Source organism: Papilio xuthus, unplaced genomic scaffold (genome assembly GCF_000836235.2).
Source record: "Papilio xuthus unplaced genomic scaffold, Pxut_1.1 DF826776.1, whole genome shotgun sequence".
Lineage (NCBI taxonomy): Eukaryota > Metazoa > Arthropoda > Insecta > Lepidoptera > Papilionidae > Papilio > Papilio xuthus.
Window position 1 is genome coordinate 802,996 of NW_013531873.1, and position 26,623 is coordinate 829,618.

At 35.9% G+C, this 26,623-nt stretch overlaps 1 protein-coding gene across 6 annotated transcripts in view; it reads right to left on the bottom strand.

Annotated features, from left to right (window-relative positions):
• hts (adducin 1-like protein hts) overlaps positions 1-26,623 on the bottom strand; it is a 62,009-nt gene that overhangs the window by 9,151 nt on the left and 26,235 nt on the right. For 4 of the 6 annotated variants that reach the window (XM_013318917.1, XM_013318916.1, XM_013318920.1 and 1 more), the window contains 15 exons: positions 13,259-13,386; positions 12,526-12,699; positions 11,968-12,100; positions 10,952-11,122; positions 10,421-10,588; positions 9,813-10,033; positions 9,253-9,390; positions 8,408-8,502; positions 7,888-8,008; positions 5,074-5,097; positions 3,537-3,647; positions 2,427-2,558; positions 1,803-1,965; positions 975-1,070; positions 434-505 (listed from right to left, as the gene is read on the bottom strand). In XM_013318917.1, coding sequence (XP_013174371.1) covers positions 434-505; positions 975-1,070; positions 1,803-1,965; positions 2,427-2,558; positions 3,537-3,647; positions 5,074-5,097; positions 7,888-8,008; positions 8,408-8,502; positions 9,253-9,390; positions 9,813-10,033; positions 10,421-10,588; positions 10,952-11,122; positions 11,968-12,100; positions 12,526-12,699; positions 13,259-13,363 — 1,924 coding nt within the window. In that variant the 5' untranslated portion in view covers positions 13,364-13,386. The remainder of the gene's footprint in view (positions 1-433; positions 506-974; positions 1,071-1,802; positions 1,966-2,426; positions 2,559-3,536; positions 3,648-5,073; positions 5,098-7,887; positions 8,009-8,407; positions 8,503-9,252; positions 9,391-9,812; positions 10,034-10,420; positions 10,589-10,951; positions 11,123-11,967; positions 12,101-12,525; positions 12,700-13,258; positions 13,387-26,623) is intronic. The other 2 variants (XM_013318918.1, XM_013318922.1) reach the window with 1 other exon arrangement.

Sequence of the window (26,623 nt, forward strand, 5' to 3'; positions counted from 1 at the left end):
AGAACATTAAAAAAACAAACAAAGATATATATTTTCAACATTTCTATGAAATTACACTAACAAAATATGTTACAAGTTACGTGAGAATGTATTGCCGTCTCGCTCTTACTTGTTAAATATTACATCTCCCATCTCTGTCTTGTAACGAAATGTGACGCGACCTTGAAACTGCGATTTAAAAATAGCGTGTTCTTTCGTCAAAGATTTATGATTTTTTTTCAAATGCATCATAAAAAACATGCTATTATGCAATAAAATAGTAAAAACACGGGGAAAAATAAAAAAAATGACCATTTTTTTTTACAAACTTACTAGGATACTAAGATTGTAGCTATATTAAAGGGAATCAACTTATGAGATCTATTACTAGAAACACAAGAATAGCCATCATTTTTACGATCTTTGTGTATATTTCACCAATGAAGAAACTCACCATCGCTAAGAACAAGCTCTGGTTGGCTGCGAACCGGCACTTGCTTCGTCTCTATCCGAAGCACTCGATGTTCTGATGAGGGTAGAAGATGAAAAAATCAACATTCAAATAAAATAAGTTGGCACATCTCGAGTAAGACAACTCTACTATCTGACGTGCCAAATTAGTCATCACTAAAGTGAATAGCTCTTTTTATAGTTTGCCGTTAGTTTAAACAGAGCGCCAATAGCCTAACAGTTAAATACGGATTTCTGATCACAAGGTCGAGAGTTCGAATCCATTCGACAATTGCAATACGTATCCTAGCAAAAGCATAGAGCTTAGTTGAAATGGTACAAGAAATATTTAGTAAAAAAATTTGTTTCGAACATCGCAAAAGCCTTTTCAAGGAAAGAGAGACCCTTTCTTGTGTGTCCCTTCTTCTGTTTTATTTCCTATCCTTTCCTTATAAGAGAGGGTACGCTTACCGCTAACATGGAAACACTGGTCTAGATCATTTGAAGGTCAAGGTCAAAAGTAAAGGAATATTCTGACTGCTTACCATCACGGGACTCCTCCTCAGTCTCGGAGGGCGCGCTGGCTGGTGATGTCACCTGCGCACCACTCACAGCCTCAGACTCCGAAAGATCGGTGTCATCTGGTAGACATGTTTAAAATCAAATATTTATTACATATATATATATAAAATATAAAAATCCTGTAAAAACAGACAGAATACGTAACAAAACAAATACTACAAAACTAATATGGCATTTTAAATAAGACTGTGTTCTGTCTTGTGGCGCCCTGGGCCCATCCACGCCCTAACCTAACGCCGGCCCTGTATCTTTATTTACATGGGCGTAGCCAGCCGGCTTAGGATGGGGCAGTCTAAAATAATGTATTACAAGGTTACCCTGGTTAATTTTTTCATACAGTTAAACACCCAATAGCAATAGCATTCGAACTGTCTAAAACACTGTCTTATTACTTATCTACTTATATCACGAAATCTTTCATCCAATAATGTATCAAACTTTGGTCTGTGGCCATATACCAATTTGTTTTGTTGTTATAATTGCATTTTGTGCATTAACTTACAAATATAACTAATATTATAAATGCTTAAATAGATGGATGTTTGTTTGAAGATATCTCCAGATCAACTGAGCGGATCTTGATGAAATTTGTCATACATATAGAACATAGTCTGGAAGAACACATAGACTTCTAATTATATTTTTTTTCCGCACAGACTAAATGAAAGATTGTATTAAAGATTACAACCATTACTATTTTTTTTCAATTTGGTTATTATAGGTCAGATGCAAGGGCAAGAAACCTTAACGCCCTACCCGCCCTATATTAAATCCGTCCCTGTATAACTTACATTCGTTCCCGCGCTGTTTTCTCTCAACAATGCGCTTGTATTCATCAATCTCGCGATCAGTCACGTGGTCGAATGGATTGCGAGCGTATGGCGAGCTGTACATTGTCGCGTTGTGCTGATATCCACGCTGGATTATACCCTTGGATGCTGCGCCCATTAGTACCTGAAATAGGATAAAATACTAATATTATAAATGCGAATATTTAGATGTTGTTCAACGGATCTTTGATGCAATTTGTTATAGATGTAGAAAATAGTCTGGAAGAACATATAGGTTAATTTTTAATTCCGCACGAAAGAAGTCGCAGGCTGCAGCTAGTTATTTATATATCTTATCTTATTAATATTACTTCTTACTAATATTATAAATGCGAATGTTTCGAATACCGCCATGTACCAATGTGTTTTTGCATTTCCGATTTACATATGTACATTTATCCGATGTTACGGTGAAGGAAAACATCGTGATGCTGCACATATCTGAGAAATATCAAAGATATGTGTGAAGTCACTGCACTTGGCATGTGGTTGACTATGGCCTAATCACATTAACTTAGGTTAGGCTCCGAGCCTCTTGGTGGGGACGTATAGCTGATGATGATGCCGCGTAGGAAGAATACTCACAACATGGTCTCCAGTATGGGTGTTGACAGCGTCTTCACCAACCAGACGCGCCGCCTCATCCCAAGTGACGCCTTCCAAGATATGAGACTGAGGACCAGCGCTGATCTTGTCCGCGCGACGGTTCTCCTTTATCTAATCGAGGGGTCAACGTATAATATAATATAGACATAGGAATTAATAAATATTTCTTAGCTATATCTTGTATCAGAGAAGTATGTTTAATGAAAATATTATTATACAGGGTGGCCCATAAGTCCTTTGAAAAGTAAAATTTGAATATAACGAACAGGGCGCGCGTGAGCGGTGCAGGGGAAGCGGGGGAAGTAACTTCGGTTTCTGGTAAATAAAAATTTAATTCATAATGTAATTAGTTTTATTTTAATATTTTTTTTTCATATCAAAGGACTTATGGGCCACCCTGTATAATACATTAAGCATTTTTCATGAGTACGACAATCTTACTAATATAAATGCGAATGTTTAGATGTTTGTTAGAAGGTATCTACAGAACTGCTGCATTTCACTGAAATATGTCATAGATGTAGAACATAGTACTAAAATATTTCTTGTATATTTAGGGTTCCGTATCTCATAGGAAAAAAACTGAATACTTATATGATCACTTGATTGTCTGTCTGTGTCTGTCAAGACACTTTTTCTAAAATATTTTTTTTTAATTTTTTAGCGCAAATTTACTGACAAATTAATACCTATAAAGATTTTCTTATATTTCGATGATGAAATGAAATTACTAATATTATAAATGCGAATGTTTAAACCAGTCTTTCCCAAAGTGTGCGATAACGTCCCCTTGTGGGCGCTGCAGGTCTCAAGTTGCGGGTTATAGTAAAAGTTTCCTTTACAATTCTCCGTTAATATACATATATAGTTCACAATAATTAATTACTTTAATTTGAAGTTATAGTGGTTTTTAAATATGTGAAAATATGGGGGCGCTAAAAAAATATTCTCAAAGTGGACAGTAGACAAAATAAGTTTGGGAACCACTGATATAGAACATAGTCTGGAAGAACACATAGATGACTAAATTATTCAATTCCGCGCACAAAGTCGCGGGCGATAGCTAGACAATTATAAACATCAACTTACCTGCTGCTGCAATTGCTTGAATTCTTTCGGGTTTGTATTTTTAGGCACAAATTGTAAAGTATCAATTTTGACGGGCGTACTAGAGTGCGCCGGCGAGCCATCTTGTACCCACTGTGGTCAGCGTAAGGTCCATTTTCCAATAGCAATTATCCAAAAACCGACGTCATCCAGCGTAGGGGAAAAAGAAAAAAAACAACAAATTAGTAAAAATGTTGCCAGCAAACAGTTAAGGTTAGGTTATAAAGGTTTTTAGTGGCAAGGAAAATGTGCTATGCGAGAGAGAAAAATAAAAAAAGAAAAAAAATGTTTTTTTTTCCATCCTGGCAAACTCATCGAGCGTGTACAGATTTTTTAATAGCATTCTTTATGCATGCAAAGCTAAATCGCGTTCCGATATCTTCAATTTAAAATAAAAAAAATGAGAGAAAAAAATAAGGGATTTCATGAACATCGGGATTTGTGTTTGAAAGGTGCAGGAAGATTAGGATACGATGTGGCAACATTTTTTACAAATTTGTGATTTTTTTCAAAAAAAAATTTTTCGTTTTTTTTTCAATTTCTCGGCCCTACACTGTACATACTCGATGCATTTGAAGTCGAATGATATTATTTTTTATACTCAATAAAACCATTCGAAAAAAAACCAGGGATAGGTATTTTATGAAATGCTCTTGACAGTAAAAAATTTAAAAAATTAAAAAAAACATTTCCAACATACGTATAAAGTTATACTTCTTTATGTAAAAGATTCTTATATATATGAAGAAAAACAATAATTTCTAATATACTTAAGTACTTTAAAATATATAAAATACGTAAAAACGTACATTTTATACCAAAACTTTATAATCGTAATCCTTTTTGTTAATTAATTATTAGAAAAAAAATTAAAAAAAAAAATCTACAATTTTTTTAAACATATATAAAATATCCTACATTACTGTAGTCAGCTTTCTTTAACTTTCCAATAAATTTCCAATACATTTAACACTTTCAATGCCACAAATGATTTGAAAAGTTTATTATATTTTTCAGTGGCATTTAACGTGTTAACCTATTTCAAAGAAGTATAACTTATTTATTAATAAAGCAACCCGAACCATTTGGACTGAAGCTGAGGTGTCCCATACCCTTCCATACACGGTAATATAATAAAGAAAAGAAATAATAGCAGAAATTAATTAGACGCAAGAAATAGATTTTAGAAACTAGTAGAGGCCTTTTAAGTAAAAAAAAAGTGGACTTTTGTAAAGTACTAGGCAATTTTTTCTATATATAGTACAAAATTGACACATTTTTAAATTATTTTTTAACCTTAACTTAAGTTAGAAATAAAAAATTATGTTATAACTTAAATTAAACATCGAAAATAAAAAAAAAATTTTTTTTTTTTTGAAAATAATTTGCAAGACTCCACATATTTAATGTCTTTTTAAATCTACATGGCCTTTACTAGTATGTAGAAGAAAAAAAGGTTAAAGAAAATAAAATTTATGAAGTCGAAGTGAGGTTATGTCGAACCAAAATCGTTATTTACCTCTTCGTTGTTAGCGTCCACCCACTGCAAAACATTATTATATTAGTCACAGATTATAAAAAAAAACAAACGAATTAAAAAAAAAAATCAACTCGAAAACTAAAAAAAAAACATTAGTCCGTGTTAAAAAAAAACTACAAAAGCATTTCATTTTAGAAAAAAAATAAACATTTGATTAATTTTTTCCTCATAAATATTTTTAATACTTTGTAGACATAAAAAGCACATAAGCAGAGGACAAGCAAAAACCTTTTTAGGGCGATTTTTTTCCTACTACAATAGTTTTAGGAACTCGAAAAAAAAAAAAGTTTTTGCAAAATACAATTTTCGAAATGCAAATGTACATAAACATCTATTAATTATTATTTTTCCGTTGATTTATAAACAAAAATTTGAGCTTCATCGCAATTAAATATACTACATAATTCCAAAACATTTTAGACCCTAACAATGGTTATAATAAATTATTTAAAGAAAGAAAAAACAGTCTTAATACGTCACAAAAAATAGTCGACAACCCCTGGAATGAATATAAACAACCTATTATATTATAATAAAATAAAAAAATATATAAAAAATAAAAAATTGTAAAAACAAAAATATAGCAAAATTAATAAAAAATAAAAAAAATCCGTCCGCCCGTAATGGAATGTTATAAAGATAATAAAACATACGAATAATTTAATTTCAAAAAAGCCCAAGAATTTAAAACCTTGACCAAAAAAATGTAGGTCATTCCTAATATCAGAAAGTCAATCCATACGATTCCAAAGCGAACTACAAAAATGTATTCAACTGTGTCACGACAATCACGTGACTTAACTAAAATACAACAGTGGTAGAGCGAGCTTTAACATCGCACGAATTGTCCCGACTCGTGGTGAAATACCACGACCTCACAGAAGACACGCTTCAAGTGGAAGCTATTCCAAATACAGTCTGATGAGTGTGCGTCCCGGAGACCTAATTTAGTCCTCTTTCCCTTCCCACACTTTTTCTTATAAGGAAACGATGGGAAGTGAAAGTGGACTTTCCGGATGAGAGGATGCATGTAAAGGGAATATATTTTATTTCTGTGCATCCTCTCCTCCGTCGATCAAAGGTAGGCAACGCTTATGCATTTGCGTATGTCTATGGGCAACGGTCACTTCGCTTTGATATAAAGAGTCAGTTGTATACATTCTTGAAGTTCATTATGGAATCGCTTAGGAGCGAATGTATGTATAAACCTGAAGTTACTGGATGTCTCATTACTATACTAATATAATTGCGAACAAAATTATTTTATCTATTAAAGCAATTTAAAAAAAAATAGGTAAAAAAAAATATTTGAAAACATAAATAAAACAGAGAAAACGTCAAATTCCACACACGGCAGTCATTACGCTATATGACATTTCTTAAACGTTGGTTAGTACATTTAGCGTTGGTTTCTGAGACCACTCTGTATAAAACATATCGTCATCCCTGTCATTATCTTCGTCAGAAGAGATAAGGAAGGGAAGGGAAGTCGTAAGTCCATAAATTACGTGAGGTGTTTAAGGGGAGGAGGGGGTCGAGTGAGATCTCATCTCATCTTATGTTGGAGAGAGGAGGGTCTCGGCAAATATCACGCTATTTTTTTCTTTTTACTATTGTAAAAAGAAAAAAATAGCGTTATTACAATCCAACGCGTTTACGTGAGAAACTCACATTTTGAAAAATCTCACGTGAGATTAGGGGGTTGAAGAAAATTAAAAAAGCACCTCACGTAATTTATGGACGCCCCCTTATATGTTTTAAATAGGAATTTTGGTCTTAGTAACCCACGATAAATGTGAAATGGGAGAAAAATTGTTCATATTATGTAATTTACGTAATTTATCATAAATCGTAGTGTATTTATGAATCTATGTTTTATTAAAAATAAATAAACGAGAAAACAATATTTACGGCTCCTACGGAAACTAACATAACTTTAAAACGCAAATTTTGTAAGAATTCAAATATTAATACGATTAATAACTTCTTATCAATCATGAACATACAATAGATAAAACCTATACTTCTTTTTTCTAACTTAAGTTAATTCTAAAAAAAAAAAACATAAAACAGGTTAAAAATCGATTTTTTTGACTTATTATATTCAACATAGGAGCCATCAATAAGTAATACAATGTAGTGGAAATCTACTTTAACATATAAGCCTAGTTTTCATTGCGGTAAAGTCCTTCGAGCCGGATTTCCTATTAATTTCATCAATATTTGTTCATCTATTGGTAGGTTAACATTAAATACTAATAACCGTGGGCTTCTGAGATAAAAATTCCAGTTTAAAACATATTTCTATCTCTGTTCTATAAGATGACATAGATAATGATATGTTTTATATATATTTTTGTCTCAGAAACCATCCATTAGTGATTTCTTTTGTGCCAATACTAATTTCTATATATTTCATTAAATTGCGCTATAATAAGCAATATTAAGCCTAAAAGGATTTCTTTTCTTACATACATTATAAATCCACTTTCTAAATATTATTTGAATACGAATATGTAGCCTTACTAATAGAAATACAACTTTTTGGAATAAATCTAGACTTTGAATATAGACTGAAATCTAGACAAAGAAATATTACTAAAAAAAACAAAGGTTTCAAACATATTTCAAAGGTATAAAAATAATATAGTGAACACTGTAAATAAATTTGGAATAAATAATTTCAATCTACATACAAAGTCTACTTAAAAGACCGGCCAGTAGACCAGTAGACCAGTAGACCAGTAGACCGAGTAGACCGGTCTACTCGGCCTCGACACGGAGGTATTCTACCTTGGTTATCTTCTTGGGGTCACTGGTGCCAGTCTCCAGGACCTCAACCTTCTGGTAGACGTTGGGTGAGTTCAGCCAACGCGTGCGCTCTCCTGTCTTGCCTTGACCCTTCTTCCATAACCTGAACAATGGAGGAGACATTTTATGATATAAATACATTTAAAATTTTGTTTTACATATTAAATAGTGTTCAGAAACCTATAATAACATTTTAAAAATAAAATTGTGAAATAATATTATAAATGCGAATGTTTTGATGGATGTTTGTTTAAAGGTATCTCCAGAACGGTTGCTTAAATCTTGATGAAATTTGTCATACATATAGAACATAGTCTGGAAGAACACATAGACTATTTATTAAGTTTTTTTTTAATTCGACAACTATTTTTTTCCTATAAATTTATTATTCTCATGTTAATAAGAAGAGATTTTTCTATTTGATTGAAGTTAAACACAAACGCCTATACGATATTGATTCTAAACGGGTAGGTAATTAAATTCTTTAACTGTAATAACTAACCCTTGCTTGTACAGCTCTTCCTCTTCCAGAAGATAACCAAGGGAGGAGACCGCCGGTGGCACTTCTACGTCGTTCTTGGGCTTCGGAACATCGTTCTATTAACAAATAAAAAAACAGATGAATAACTTCAGAAACTCCCAGTTAGAGAAAAATGAAAAAAAAAAGAAAACATCTTCCTGTTATTATAAAAACTTCATATATGTAACATGTCTAGTTTACATTAAACCAGTACAGTAGGACAGTAGCGTTCAAATTCAACGCTTTCATACAACTGACATAAAATTAACTGGCGCCAGTGAGTACAAACATTCCATACCAAGCCAGCGCTACTGTCCTACTGGCCTTATATAAACCATACATTAAATAGGTTTAATATTGTAAAATCATTTAAAAAGCGAATAATAAATTAAAAGCACTATTTCTTCAAAGCTACTATTTATAAGTGGTAGAGCGAGCTTTAACATGTTCGCTGGAATTGTCCCTGCTCGTCCGGTGAAATACCACAACCATACAGAAGACACACCTCAAGTGGAAGCTATTCCAACTACAGTCTGATGAGTGTGCATCCCGGAGACCTCATTTAGTCCTCTTTCCCTTCCCACCCTTTTTCTTATAAGGAAAGGATGGGAAGTGGAAGTGTACTTTCCGGGAAGGGAAAATATTTTTTTCTGTGCATCCTCTCCTCCGTCGATTAAATGTAGACAACGCATACGCATTTGCGTATGTCTATGGGCAACGCTTCGCTATTTCAGCTATTTCAGGTGGCAGCTCGCTCGTTTACACTATTTGAAATTGTATAATTTCCACTGGTCATCGAACAGTGAAGACATACCTTAAATACTAACCTTAATAAGCGGATGTCTGTATATATATCCAGTGCGGAATCCAGCATTGTCCAACATACGCATCAGAGCTTCAAACTCCTCGCCACCAACACGCCACTTGCTTGTGTCAGCTGGAGGCTTGCGAGATGACTCGTAGATCTATAACATACAATATTTAAGTTAACTAAAGCTCTCATTCCCTTCCCTTAGAAGGGTGGATAGACGAAGTCTCACTGTGGACGATAGCTTCGCTATTTTGGCGAAAGATAGCATGGTACCTTATTTAAATTTAGCAAATATCAACTCTTCGTTACACGCTCTTTAACAGGCAAGACACAAAGAGAATATTTCTCTTCCTTATACATTCTTTTCCCTGTCAAATCACAATCTCATTACCTTATTTTTCACAAGTCTCGAGGCAGCTTACGACTCGTTGACATAAAGTTGTTGAGCTATAACTCAACAATTCAAGACTTGAACTTTTGAACCGATTCAGAGTTCAAATATATGAATTAAAATTTCTAACCAATTAAGAGTTGATATAACTACGTCTATCAATTAGTATAAATATCACATCTAACCTGACGCCTGGTCTCCTCATCCAGGAGATAGAGATCATCCAGAGGTTGATTGGCAACCCGCAGTTGCACTTCACAGGCGGTGTTCAAGTTCTTAGCCTGGAAGAACGCCTCTTCAAGAGTAGCTCCGCAGCAGAGTGCGCCGTTGCTGGTCAGCATCAGAACTTTGGCGCTGGGGCCCAGAGCGCGGACCAACTTGTCGCGCTCTTCGTTGTCCAAGTTGCCTGGTTCATGAAAATATAAAAACAATTCTTATAATAAATTCAGGAATCAATATTAGAAGATCGTTAAATTGAACATTTTATTAGTTATTTTTAAATTATAAGATGGCAAGCAAGCTTCTTAAATACAAATAGGTAAGTGTCGGTTGTCCATTGGTATCCACTGCAAATTAAGAAGGGAACTATCCGTTCCCATGCGTCCCCTCTTTCGATAAATCCACTTTCTTTCCATCCATTCCATTTATTGCGATACCGTAGATGGGGTCTCTAAAATTGTCTCTGGTGGTGTATGAAGGCGAACGTATTAACCTTAGGGGATGTGTACTAGCCGTGGGAGGTGCATACTGACCGTTGTGGTGTGTGTACTGACTCTGGGGGGTGTATACTGACCGTGGGGGGTGCGATGATGGGCGAGGGGTCCGAGCAGCGCGGCCTCAGCGCACAGCGGCAGCAGACCGCGGCGCGAGGCGGACACAGCGAGCGCGGCGGCGGAGCGCACGTGCAGCACGCAGCGCACGTCAGGCCGAGCCGCGTGCACTGACGCGTGGAGCGAGAAACCTAAAAACAGATACATTTTACTTCTTACTGTTATCAAGAACATCCTACAATATGCCAGGGTATTCAAATATTTATGACACTTGACTGGTGAACGAAAGCGCGCAATGCTCCAAGTCATTCTAACTATAATAATATTATATTATAAATGCGAATGTTTGGATGAATAAGATCTGTTAGGAGTTATCTCCAGAACGGCTGCATAGATCTAGTTGAAATTTGTCATACATATAGAACATAGTCTAGAATAACACATAAACTACTAATTAAGTTTTTGTCTAAGATTTTGATTATATTCCAAGAAATTATTCAATATAAAATCCTCTATCATAAGTTGTAAGTAAATCACAATCTACAATTCCATACCTTCGACATTAACCGGGAAGTTGGTGGTACCCTGGTCCTGAACCACACCCTGCATGTCCACCTTCACCAGCGAGGAGGCGGTCACCTCGTGCGGCAGAAGACCACGAGGCGTCGTCAGCACTTGTTCAACCGCTGTATTCAATCGAGCGGTGATCTGACCGCTGACACCGGCTGAAATAATAAAAAAACTTCTTTATATTTCTCCCACATGTAACAATATCCATAGTTTGACACATCATCATCAGCTCACTATACCCATTGAGGATGTCATAGCCTACCCTATGTTAACTAGGTCATAGTCAATACTGACCCAGTACATGACTTCATACATATCTTTTAATTTTTTCTTAAATATATGCAGGTTGCAACGCGAATGTTTTCCTTCACCATAAGAACATCGGGACATATACATATGTTTGTCAAATACTGAACCCGGGACCTGCAGATTGCAAGTCTACTGCTTAGCCCCTGAGCTACCGATACTTCATTTGACATTGGTTGACATTAGAAAACAGTAAGAAACAGGAAATTGAATATAGGTTGGCCTTTTTTTCCAGAGAGGAATGCTTTACGCATACTCCGCGCCCCGGGGGGGATTCGGTAGTTATGTGGGACTCTCCTCCATAACGGAGACATACCCACTAAACGTCTCTGTTCTTCCAATGCATCGGGTCGGGGCCACGGGCACGCTTTCGCTCTCGTCCGCGACCTAACATAGGTAGGCCTTTTTTTCAGAGGGGAATGCTTTACGCACACTTCGCGCCCCAGGGGGGACGCGGTAGTTATGTGGGATTCTCCTTCATAGCGGAGGCATACCCACTGAACCCCTCTGATACTAAATTATGATTGATGATTATTTGAATGATTATTTGATGTTATCCAGTCTACAATACACATTAAGTAAATTTAAAAAAATGCTGACCAATACTCCAAAATAACTCTTGCTAAAATACTTTAGAAGAAATTAGAATGAACACCATTAAACGAAACTATAAATTAAATATACATTAACTTACTCTGAGTCCACCCAAAGAGATCAACAAGACGGTACACGGCAGCTAGCTTGCAGCGGAGGATCTTCTCCCCCTTCTCGTAGCCCACACCCTCGATTCCTCGGATGTCATTAATGGGGAGTACGCAGCTAGGACCCTGAGGGTATAACATCATCAGTCTTTATTTCCAACGCTGGGTAGACATATGCCTAGTAGTTTGTTCGTTAAAGCCAAAAAACCCCGACTTAATTTTTTTGGAATCTGGGGTGCAATTTTCGTTAAGTACATTGCCTTTTGGAGGAAAGATTATGTCAGATTCCCACTCAACAGAACAAACTCAAATACGACTACTAATCACCAATAGAACGCATTGGAACCTACTATACTGAACTCCTGCAAGACTCTTGGAAAATACGTTCTCATGCCTTAACAAAGATTAGGCAATATTGGACCAAGTAATTTTGCTGTCTTCCTGGACCTCTATAACAGTCAGTCTAATACGACTCTGATTGTAATTTCAATCATTTAGTTTTCAGACCTTTTCGTACCTTGTGATGAAGTTGCTATGGTAACCATACTAACCCTCAAGCTGCCAGTATGCAGTCTACCGCCAACCATCTCCCTGATGCGCTGGAGCAGCGGTGCATCGCTACCTTCATGCGCTTGCTGATCCAACACGCGTTCCAACTCTTCGCGGAACAGTTTTGATGACATGAGCGCCTCAACTCGCTTACGGCGTTCCATCTCGCGGACATCCTGGAAAACACGTTGCGGATTTTTTTCATGTGTACAATATCCTATCTTTAAATTCTTCCTTAATTAGAAATGAGTTTCAAGTTATCAAATAAAATTATTATTCATTAACAGTGGTAGAGCCCGATTTAAAATCTTCAAATTGGCTAGCTCTGTGCAATACCACGACCACACAGAAGACAGGCGTGAAGTGGAAGCAATTCCAACTACAGTCTGATGAGTTTGCGTCCCGAAGGCCTTATTTTACTTCTCTTTCCTATCCCACCCGTTTTCTTATAAGGAAATGATGGAAAGTGACAGTGGACTTTCCGGATGAAAAGATGCATAGGAAGAGAAAATCTTTCGGTGCATCCCCTCCGTCGATTAAAGGTAGGCAACGCATCTGAAATTGCGTATGTTTGTGGGCAACGGTAGCTTCGCTATTTTAGCGATTATAGATGCCCGCTCGCTCGTTTAATAAAAAAATACAGAATTTTTTCCACTTTACTCCTGTCTTCTGTGTCCTGGCTCTATTAATGTTTAATGAGAAGCTTTGTGAAGAGTTTCAGATAAAATGATATACCGCATCTATGTCCGCAGGGCGCTGCTTGAGGCGTTCATCCTCCTCTTCCGTGGTTGAGAGGGGCCCAGTCCCGTTAGGCAGCGTCTCTGTATCCGTGTCCGCCATCGCTTCCTCTCCTCTATCTACGTCTGCAAATAATACATAAAACATTTAGCATTTCGATAAACCAGTTATTCTCAAACTTTTCTCTTGTTTCAAATTCGAAATTTTACTCGTTTCTGTGAACCACAAGAGGTACCAGGATATATCATCAGCTAAACATCTACGTCTACTGTTAAAAATTCACAACATAAAGTGCAGGAAATAGCATACAACTGACTGTCGCCCGCGACTCCGTCCGCTAGAAATTAAAAATAAACTTAATTAGTAACCAATGTGTTCTTCCAGACTATGTTCTACATCTATGACTTTCAGCGAGATCCATGCAGCCGTTCTGGAGATACCTTCTAACAAACATCCATCCAATCATTCGCATTTACATTAAAGCCAACTGTCGCCTACGACTCCGTCCGCGAGGAAATAAAAAAAACATAATTAATAGTCTATGCCAGCAGTTCAGACATTCGCATTTATAATATTAGTAAAATTTACACTAACAGAAAATTATGATGTGATTTTAATTAGAACCAAAGGATATGTTCATCAATCTCGATCTTTGTTTTAAATAGTCTTCCGAAGTAGTGCGCTTTTCTAGTCAATTACTAAAACAACTTCCCATTGTGTTATTTCCCACGTATTAAGATACGCCTGCTTTGTATAAGGCATTACGTAAAATAATATAAAAATTTCACCTTCCCACGACGGGAATATTTTGCAAGACATTATGCATTACGAAATATAGATAATAGAGGGATCGTAACATGTAATAATTATGTAACATTAGACAAAAGTCAATTATACTAATATTATAAATGCGAATGTTTAGATCAGTCTTTCCCAAAGTGTGCGATAACGCCCCCTTGTGCGCTGCAGGTCTCAAGTTGCGGGTTATAGTAAAAGTTTCCTTTACAATTCTCCCTTAATATACATATATAGGTCACAATAATTAATTAATATAATTTGAAGTTATAGTGGTTTTTAAATATGTGAAAATATGAGGGCGCTAAAAAAATTATTTATTCTCAAAGTGGGCAGTAGACAAAATAAGTTTGGGAACCACTGGTCTATATGTATGTTTGTTTGAATGTATCTCTAGAATAGCTAAACGAATTTTGCTTAAATTTGTCATACATATAGAACATAGTCTGGAACAGTCTTTCCCAAAGTGTGCGATAACGCCCCCTTGTGGGCGCTGCAGGTCTCAAGTTGCGGGTTATAGTAAAAGTTTCCTTTACAATTCTCCGTTAATATACATATATAGGTCACAATAATTAATTAATATAATTTGAAGTTATAGTGGTTTTTAAATATGTGAAAATATGAGGGCGCTAAAAAAATTATTTATTCTCAAAGTGGGCAGTAGACAAAATAAGTTTGGGAACCACTGGTCTATATGTATGTTTGTTTGAATGTATCTCTAGAATAGCTAAACGAATTTTGCTTAAATTTGACATACATATAGAACATAGTCTGGAAGAACACATAGGCTACTAAGTTTTTTTTAATCCCGTGCGTACAGAGTCGCGGTCGGCAGTTTTTTTTTTATATTAATATCACAAAGTAGTGTATGTTTACAAGATATTGGACAAGTCGTTCATCTTAACGCAGACAGCGCTCCTATACTCTGATCAAGCGTGACGATTCACACAACTGCCTATGCTCCGTATTATTAAGTTATACAGGATGTTTCATTTACAGTATGTCAATTTGCGGCAAATTTATCTTAATATTTTTTGTAAGAGAATAAAAGTTAAAAAGGTTTTATACAGCAGTGGAAAATGATTTTCTTTTATACTTCTATTTATTATAGCAAATGGTAATCGTGAGAACTTTTCCGTAGCATCATCGACAAAATTTGTATTAAAAATTGTACAGCGTAAAGTACACACCAAGAAATCTCATTCAAATAGCATTTTAACAATGATGTTACGAAGGCGGGTGACGCAAATTTAAGACAGAAAATTGTAAAATGTGTCAGTGTATTGACCCAACACTAGCCTTATTAAAACTTCGACATTTGTGTCCCCTCACTATTCACTCTAATACTGAACTTTGAAACGTAAGCACGTCATTCGCGATACAGGATTCTAACTTATAATATCTAAAACAAATTAAAAATCAAAGTAGCAACTGAGACGTCAAAATGAGGCAAATTGTCTGACTGATTTCAGTCAGTCAGTCTTTTTACAACATCCTGTATATAATAGCAAATTGTAAACGACTGTAGCGCGTGTAAAACATGTGAAAGTGTATAATATAAATAGACATACTGACATACTAGTACGAAGAGCACGACTCGTTACACACAATTATAAAACACTAGCTGTCGCCCGCCACTCCGTCCGGGCTGAATTAAAAAAAAACTTTATAAGTAGCCCATGTGTTCTTCCAGACTATGTTCTACATCTATGACAAATTTCATCGAGGTACGTGCCGCCGTCCTAGAGATATTTTCCAACAAACAACCATCAATGCATTGGCATTTATAATATTAGTAAGAAGTAAGACGCGACATACTGCCGCAAAACATTACGCTTGTAAGACAAACAATCCACATTTGACATTAAAAAATCGGTTATTACAACATCAAAGGTCTATTCAGTAACAAAAGAAATCTTACTAACATTATAAATGCGAATGTTTGTATGTTTGTTAGAAGACATAAGACATAGATGTAGAACATAGTCGGGAAGAACACATAGCCAATTCATTTTTTTTAATTCCATGCGGTCAGACTCGCGGATGACGGCCAGTTACTAAAAAAAAACAAACTTAGTACAAACTTAACAAAGTTATAATTATCCAGGAAACGACTATTGTTTCGAATCTAAGTATAATTCGATACCAAAATACGTTATAACTATAATTAAGTTAAAAAAAATACAATCATCATAATGTGAATTGCTTTGAAAAAAACAACCTTAAATAAAAAAAGAAAAAAAAACTTTTTGACAGTTCGTTTAGTCACGACCGTAATCGTTAGTGACACCATGATTTTCAAAATATACAGATAAAGCTCGAAGTGTCCGACTTGGACTAGAAGATGGCTTATTTTAAAAAAAATAGGTAAAATAATAGGGGGATATTGGTTTACATCTTACTTATATATGCAAATGTTTGGATGTTTGTTGAAGATCTCGATTTATTTTGACAGCATGCAGACTTAACCGATTCAGTCAGTACAGTCAACTCTTTGTTTTATTTATATCAACAAATAGCGTTATTCTTTTTCCCATTTATAGGTAATCTCATGGTCACCACACCATAGAACTTGCACGGGCCGTGTCGCCCACGCGCGTCACGTCACCCGGGTCAATGACCTCAACACCATGGCGTAATGGCGTACAAGAGGTCAAATAATATAGAAGTATTAATACATTGATTTGACCTGAGATTACCCGAATCGCAATTTTAGGTTTTTATTCCTTAACTAGCTCGCGCCCGTGACTCCGTCCGCGCGGATATATAAAAAAAACTTTATATATAGATAAGTTAAATAAAAAGCAGCTCTTCAAGGCATAAATTCGAAAAAAATGAATAAAACCTACCCTAAGTCCGTCTCCTGGCTCTAAGCTACCTCCTCACCAATGTTCAACCATATCGGTAAAGCCGTTCTTGAGTTATAAATAGTGTAACTAACACGACTTTATTTTATATATATATAGGTTAGTCCTATGCCTTCCAGGTTATGTTCTACATCTAAGCCAAATTTTATTAAGATCCGTACAGCCGTTCTGGAGATACCTTCAAACATACATCCATCCAAACATTCGCATTTATAATATTAGTAAGAGTAAGAAGATTTACATTATTGTGTTAATGAAAACTATTCACCACTAAATTTCATTGGTAACACTTCCCGCGCTTTTCTCTAATATTTTTCACCTATCTTTTTTACAACTATAAAGGCAAAGGTTCCTGACATTATGCCACGTCTTTGGCAGAATTATTCTGCACTCAACTTGTCTTATCCCTACTCATGTAACTTTACATTCATACTTAAAAACGCTTATTGTCAGATCCATAGTCCTTATGTCAAATGAACCTCGATGACTTTAAATGCAGTCAATTGTTCGTATGCCGATAGTTCAATGACATCGTATTTAATATGTACAGTCGAGGAAATCCGCGGTGTTCCATTTACTAAAAAAATGTTTCTTGCGATACAAACTCCGTCCCTTCTTAGAAATAACTAACTACTGTTAGGAAGAAAATTCGTCACTGTGCCGGTATACTGGCGCCTCGTTAGTCTTACTAAAATGTCGAGGTTTATGTCCTCTAACTAATCATTCTTTCTTTTTTTTTTTCAGAGGGGAATGCTTTATGCATACTCCGCGCCCCGGGGGGGACGCGGTAGCTATGTGGGATTCTCCTCCATAGCGGAGGCATACCCATTAAACCCCTCTGTTCCTCCAACGCATCGGGACGGGACCACGGGCACGCTTTCGCTCTCGTCCGCGGCTAACTAATCATTCTGACACTTGACTTGGAAACGAAAGCGCGCCATTCGCGACAAAGGATTCTTACTAATCTTATATATAAAATTCTCGTGTCACAATTTTCGTTCCCATACTCCTCCGAAACGGCTTGACCGATTCTCATGAAATTTTGTGAGCATATTAAGTAGGTCTGAGAATCGGACAACATCTGTTTTTAATCCCGCGCGGACGTAGTCGCGGGCGACAACTAGTAATATCTAAAACTACGCAGCAATAATTTGCGCAAACGACGGGATATTACTAAAAGTTGCGTCCCGATGTTTATACTTTGCGCGTTTATCTGTTATGCGTACGAAACGTGTTATAGGTTGAATACCGTCAGTTTCCCTGACTGTACGAAGAAAGACGTATCAATTGGATATGATCCCTTTGATGTAGCTGCCGATATCTTTTAATACTGTGGCCTAGTTTAAAAAAGATTTCTCCATATTTCCCTAGATGGCGTTGTTCTTAATGTTTAACAAAATGTATACTTAAGATACAATCGTTTAATTTATATCAGTCCGATTTAATGTTATCACCATTTGCATGTTGCACCCAATTAAGTGTCGCTAAACCTCAATCTTACTAATATTTTATTTCTAACTTATCTTACTAATGGGTGGATGTTTGTTTAAAGGTATATGTACAACAGCTGCAAGGACCTCGCTGTAATTCGCAATAAATGTAGAACATAGCCTGGAAGAACATAGGCCACTAATTAAGTTTTTTTTAAATTCCGCGCACGGAGTCACAGTCTGTAGCTAGTTTGCACATAAAACAACGCAAAATCTAATCGATAACGATTATTCTTTACAAAGAGCCTACATGTAACACGTCAATTTGTTTTCAAAGTTTGCCACTTTTCAAACTTAACTGGGCTAATTACAAATGGACAGTATTGACAATTTATCGGTAACTTACATTTTAAGTTAAAAACATAATGACGTCATTACAGCTGATTGCAAGATACAGTAATGCTTTAAAAACGATTTAAATAAGAGTTGGATAATTAAGAATAATGTAAATTGCTTGTTTTAAATATCTTTTTACACAAATATAAGTTAAAATTACTTTAAGCTCTCAAGTAATTAGGTTAAACGATCATTGGCGCCAAAATAGCGACAACTAAATAAAAAGGTACTCGGTGGCTCCAATCTGCAGGTCCTGGGTTCGAATCCCACCATGTACCAATGTGTTTTTCAATTTCCGATTTACCTATGTACATTTATCTGACGTTCTTACGGTGAAGGAAAACATCGTGATGCAACCTGCACATATCCAAGAAGAAATTTAAAAGATATGTGTGAAGTCAACCAACCCGCACTTGGCCAGCGTGGTTGACTATGGCCTAATCCGAATCTGATCAAATCCGAAAAGACGGTAACCCTTATTCAGACCTAGCTGTTGAACCAAAAAAACTAGGACCGTCTTATTCCAAACTAACAATATTTATAGATGATTTCTGATACCAAAATCTTTATATACATAATTCTTCTGTGAGTGTGTATGTCACTGAACTTCTCTCAAACGACTGGTGAGATTTTGATGAAATTTTTTGTGTGTGTTCAAGGGGATCTGGGAATGGTTTAGATTCACAATTTTCATCAAATATTAACTTCATATTAATTTATTCAAATCAAAGACGTGTAGACAGGACAACGTTTGTCGGGTCCGCTAGTGTTTGTATAAAATCCTCATCCCTGTCATTTTCTTTGATAAAACAAACAGAACTATTTATTTTAAAAGTGGAATTAGGTCTCAGAAATCCACATTAAATCAAATGTAGTCTTCTATTCTACAATCAAACAATACCGTGACCCTAAAAACCCATTACACTGTATTGCAAAAAAAAAATGGTATCCAGCACACGGAAGCCCTACCGTCCCATGTACCTGTGTTCTAATAGGATTTTAAATAGACGGTGGTAAGCAGAGATTATGAACTAACCCACATTACGGGCAATTGCACGGATCTATTAAACGTCAGTTTTCACTACTTAGAAACATATCTTTGATTTTTAAGACATTAACTTCACAATATGATTTGGATAGACATGGGTAACACAACTAAAATTGTAGACCTGATAAGCTCGGTGACTCGGGGCTTTTAATCTGCAAGTTCTGGCTTCGAATCCCGCTTTATATAATGTGTTTTTACATTCACATAAGTACATTTATCCTACATTCTTACGTTGAAGGAAAACATCATGATGCTGCACATAACTGAGAAGAAATTCAAAGAATGTATGAAGTCCGCACCAACTTAAGGTAGACTTCGATCCCTCAGTGGAGACGTATAGTGAGCTGATGAAGATCAGCTCACTATTCATATTTGTGGCGATTATAAGTTAGGTATTTATATTTTTTTGTTTTCTTAATTAATTGTATGTAACAAATTCCTTAAAAAGTAAGGTTATACTACGTAATAAACCACGTAAGTTGTTTATCGAGAAAGTTATGTTTAACCTTGTAATACTCAAATAAAAACATATGTCGCACAATTAGATCGACTCGATTTGTGCAATACCACGACCACACAGAAGACAAATACATAATTTCTTACATAGTAGTCCATACATCCAACCTATATTGCTTTTTTTATAAGAGAACGGGACAAACGGAACACCGAGGTGATAAACGACACCCATGGACAACTGCAACACCAGAGGAACTGCAGATTCGTTGCATTTAAAGAAATGGTATGCTCGCTTCTTGAAGATCCCCAAGTTGTATTGGTCTTGGAAATACCGCCGAGGACAGACCGATCCACAACACAGTGCTTCACACTTTATTCAGTACGCTAGTGGGTATAATTCTGACACTATCTTACTATTATTATAAATGCAAATGTTTAGATGGATGTTTGTTTGAAGATATCTTCAGAACAGCTGAACGGATCCCGCTGAAAAATGGCGTAGATATAGAAAATAGTATGGAAGAACACCTAGGTTACTTATTAGGTTTTTTTTTTTCCGCGCGAACGTAGTCGCGGCTACAGCTAGCCGATCCGTACTGACCGCACCACGGAAGGGGAAGCGGATGTGGCCGGGTACGGGATTCGAACCGGTCAGTCCGTGCGGTTTGCTGTGAGTCAGACCGTTTTCACCACGATGCAATAATAACGGTACAATTCGATTGTTTAATAAATTTATAATTTAATTTAATTTATAAATATAAGTAGAGATTATTTATAAAACCTATTTGTCAAGATGGTCGTGAAATTAAGTCGATGTAATTTTCAAAATTGCGGATCCTGTACACACCGATTAGACTCGCGTCAGTTCTCTGTGTGTAAGCGCAACGCAACACTCGCGACTCAAACATACAATATTACTTTCGATTTACGTTGCCTTGTGTATGATCTTTACTGACATCATCAACACAGATAAACGCATAACAATCATGCTAATCGGTGAATGGACTGATAGCGAAGAGCTTCGACCAACATCTCAAGAAGCTCTCGCTAAACAGTTGGATTAAGGGCCCGATACAAAGGGCAGTTATCCTAGAAACCGCACGCATCGTGTGAAGGTTCCTGTCTCTGCAGCCCTGATCACTGGTTGTTTGAGTCATGGGACTCCGCTGCTGGTGGTGTTCTATTTTTAATATAACATATTTTGTATAATTTTTTATTTTATATAAAGTTATTAGTAACTTTATTATAAACGCGAATGTTTGGATGGATGGATGTTTATTGCATGGATCGCGCTGAAATTTGACATAGATGTAGAAACATAATCTGGAAGAACACGTAGGCTATTTAAGTTGTTTTTTTCACTTCCGCGCGGACGGAGTCGCGGGCGATAGCTAGTCTTACAATAAATTTCCATACCAATACAAATCCAAGGATAACCATGATATAAACACAATCACTTTAGTGTGTATTGTGCAGTACGTGGCGGACACGTGATGGACACTCGGTGGGGGGTCGTTGCGTCATCGTACGACACACGAATCACAATGAGAGATGACCGTATTATGCAAGTGTAGGGTGACCATGAAACACTATTTTAATCGACCGTAACGGGTTTTTTCAACAAAGAGTTTTCACTGCCAATATCATAATGTTAATATTATTCGCAAACAGATCTAAATAAATTAATTAAAGATCATTTATTTTTAAGACGACTAACCGTGGGTTTCTAAGACCAAAATCTGTATTAAATATATAGTCATCCTTGTCATACACTTTGACAAAACAGATATAATAACATTCAAACGGGATTTTCGGTGTCAGAAACTCACTGTAAGATGAAAAGCTTAATAATCGTTTACTTAGAAGCTATGTAAGATGCCGTCTATTATTTATAGTATCGACAAAATCATTTCTGGTTATTTTATTAGTTAACTGATTTCAAAACTACTACTGTGTAGATTTTTCTCAGTAATGTAATCAATTTAAAGGCAAGCATGCTTTCTTAATCAATAATGACATAACACAATCCCCGAAAGTTATTTTTTTAAATATCCCCAGAAGGGATCTCGACGAATCGAATATTGAACCTAGTATTGAAGAACATATAGGCTACAAATTATGTTTTTGTTAATTCCGCGCGGACGGAGTCGCGGGCGACAGCTAGTATGTACATATTTCGTTAATCTTGCAAAGCGGTTAAAAACAAAAACAAAAGAACACATGAATTATTGACTAGTAACATGGCTGTCCCTTTCGTTCTCTTTGAAAAAAACAAAGACGACAATATGTATACTAAAATATCCAGGACTGTAAAACCCCATGGTCACCCTAGTGACATTTTTTAAGAGGTCAATTTGTTACAATTTGTACAAACCGACACAGACGGACAAGCCGAGCACTTGTAACGAATTAATCTATATAACTAGACATCTTGCTTCCGACATAAGATCCTTAAGGTTCATCTAACTAATATTATAAATGCGAATGTTCAGATGGATGTTTGTTTGAAGGTATCTCCGAAACAGTTGAACGGATCTCTCTAAAATTTGACATATAAAACATAGTCTGGAAGAACACATACTAATTATTTCTTTTTTTTTTATTCTGCGCGTACAAAGTCACGGGTAACAGCTAGTTTAGACATAAGCCGGAACATACGTCGAGTCAGAGCGAGACAAATATGGTTAAACATGCTTTTATCTCTAAAGTCCTAAGTTTTCCTGTGAAATTGTTACCTCAATATTAACGTCATTTTCCACTGCGGAACGTTTAACTTTGGGTAGTGAAGCTCAACTGTTAATTATCTTGTAGCTAGTTAACAACTATTTAGTTGTTTCTTGTTAACATTCATTACGACAAGCTTGTAAAAATCTTGTATAATTAAAACCTTACAGCTAACAGCATACTAAAACTGCATATAAGCAAAAAAAAATCACAAATGTAAGAGAAAATATTCTCTTTCTGTTCATCCCATCCGTCCATAAAAGGTAGGCATGGCATATGCAATTGCGTATGTCTATGGGTCAACTGTCACTTCGCTATTTCAGCGATTGTGGCCAATCGCTCGTTTGCCGCCTTATGATAAAAAAAAAGAAATGGAAGCAAAAAGAAGGTCGTGTCAGAGAAGTTCAACACTTAAGCACGTACAACCGGTCTATAAAACTTATAATAGACGACCTAATAAGTTATTTTTTTAATACACTACTTTTTTATTCTTGCCAGTATTACTGCTTCGAGTTTACAGGTGCATGACGTCATAGTTCCATCATACCCCTTCCCCATATGTCCAACACTTAACCGTTAATCAAAACAAACAACGACCCCGTTAGCGTGCGAAGAATTCCCACCTTTTATTTTTAAAAATAAAAATAAAATAAATACAGAGCGCGAGGAGCGCACGCCCGAAATAGACGACACGCGGTCGGGGAATGCGCTTCCGCCCGTTCCAAATTTGAAATCTAGTTAGTGTTTTTTTTAATTCACCCGCAAACGGATATGGGAAATCGTGTTAGGCCTAATGCGGCCAATTATTTTTTTTCTTCGATTCCTTAATAAATACCAATGTTATATAAATCTGGCAGTCTATAAAAATATCATTTGAACCAGTAAATCAATTAAAAAGAAACTTAGTTGTAGTGACGTCAGTCTACAGGACTGGTACAGTCAACAAAACAAGTTTCCACTTAAAGTCTAAATAGAGTAAGGAGTCAAGCTATCTATACTAATGTTATAAGAAAGAAATATTTGTATTTCTGTATGTTAGTAATAAACTCAAAAACTTCTTGATCGATTTAAAAAATTATTTTGCTTTAAAAAGCTACATTACCACTGAGTAACATAGAATATAATATTTTATTACAAAATTTTTAATTTCACGAGTACAAAGTCGCGAACAACCTCTAGTATGTCATATATGAATAAGTAAGTTTCTATCCCATGTGTGGTATCTAGGTCTAGGCAATCTAGCTATTCAGAAATGGCTACTAACTTTGCAACATTGAATACTAGATGTAGTGTATGCATAAACGTAGTGTTGTTTGTCTCGAGCTTACATAAGTACATGCCGGAGAGAGGGGGGGTCAGTCGATGTCAGACCTTTGGACCGGCAACACGTGTATGTGTGAATGCTACACTAATTTAAAGTTTTTGCATCAAAGAGTTACAAAGAAAGTAAAAACATCATATTACGGTAGTGTTATTTTTAAAAGTCAGCCATATCTATTGTCGAACGGATTTTTTTGCACTTCGTACTAGGAACTAGAATATGGTTCACGATACTTCAATCGTCAGATCTTTGTATCTTACTAATATTATAAATGCGAATGTTTAGATGAATAGATAGTTGTTTATTTGAAATTATCAACCGGAACGGCTTAACGGATTTTGATGAAATTTGGCATACATATAGAACATAGTCTGGAAGAACACATAGGCATAGTTGCTTTTAATTCCATGCGGAGTCGCGGGTGACAGCAGTCTCACATTAGTTCAACGACCTACGAATTAGGTTAATAATTCTAAAAGAAATGTACTGCTTATCAATATAATCGCATTAGGGTAAGTACACATTACAATGAGACTGACCGATAGGAAAGTCGTAAAGTGTGCCAATGCCCGCTTGCTATAGTATTTGCAACCTTATCACTTTGTAATTAAGTCTTATGTCGCTTGTGGATTTAGTTTATGTAGGTTTATGATTGGTTATCGAGCAACGTTTTAGAATATAAAGGTGCGTTTACACAAAACCTGTAATTATATTTAGTAAAAACTGATTATACTCGTTTCACAATTTGCATTCCCACACTCCTCCGAAACGGCTTGACCGATTCTCATATAATTTTGTGAGTAGGTCTGAGAATCGGTCAACATCTATTATTAAACCCGCGCGGACGGAGTCGCGGGACACAGCCAGATCATTTATAATACCTTATTTAATATTGTAGATTTAAGACTTATGTACATAATAGTTAATTTTAAATGTAATAAATTAATAGAGAATTATCATATTTAATTAATAAAAGATGCCTGAATGTGATAACGAAAAAAAACAAACTTGTGTTTCTAATTTCATTGTCTGTCCGTAAGGGCGGCTTTGTTCCGGGTAACCTCAGGAACGGCTGGATCGATTTTGACGAAACTTTAACGGGAAGGTAGTGGGGATTCACACCGAAATAACATAGCCTACTTTTTATTAAATTCTGTACTGTCGAAGTCACGGGCGACCACTAGTTCATAAAACTATTGCGTGAAAAAAAATAAAAACATGAATAAAACTACGTAAATATTCATGTAATAATAAAATTTATATAAAGTTGAAAAGGAAAAACTGTTAAAACACCTAGATTTGACTGACGAGATTACCGCCATGTGGCGTATGAAATCGACTACCATTATTCCGATAATCGTATCGGTGAATGGACTGATAGCGAAGAGCTTCGACCAACATCTCAAGAAGCTCTCGCTAAACAGTCGGATTAAGGGCCCGATACAAAAGGCAGTTATCCTAGAAACCGCACGCATCGTGTGAAGGTTCCTGTCTGTAGCCCTGACCACTGGTTGTTTGAGTCATGGGACTCCGCAGCCGATGGTGCTCTATTTTTAATATAATATATTTTGTATATATTTTTTATATGAAATATAATATATTAAGAATAAGGTTAATAAATGAATAAGTAAACTAATATATAACTCAACGTATAAAGTCATCGATGTCAGAATGGGTCGGCGCCCACCCCAAAATTGGTGTTAGGCGTCACGATACTGAGTATCATCTGTCTCTTTCCTGCCTTATTGGTTGCAGTAGCGTGTGAGCGAGACGGATAGACGCGTGATACGTATCGATCCGTTGAAGTCGGGTCACTGTGGCGCCCGACGTTATAAGCCGCGATTACATTCCATAAGCTGTAGCGGGTGATTAATATTTCTGTTTAGTTATTAAACGTATGAAATGAATTTCTCTACCAAAAAATTGAATTGGTACTAATTTAAATTGAGTTTTTAAAAATAATAAAGAATAGCGTCGCTTTACGCTTACTAATAGAGGAAAATTGCAAATCTTAAAGACGCATTTCATCAAAAATTGCTTTGGAATCATATCTATGAGACAAATAATCATTATTTTATACGTAAAACGAATACTTTGTCTGCCTTAATAAGGAAATTGCGCAATGGATGAACATGAATTTAGACAGTTAAACTGAATGCGGAGAAATAGTGCTTAAAGCTTTTTCTTTAAAGTTGTAATGAATTATGGTTGAGTTAATCTTTGTTGCACTTTGAATTCAAACCAAAAACGAACACAAAGCAACAAAAAAATACAATACCGCTACGCTCATCAAACAAGACCCAACCTATATTTCGCTGGAAATGA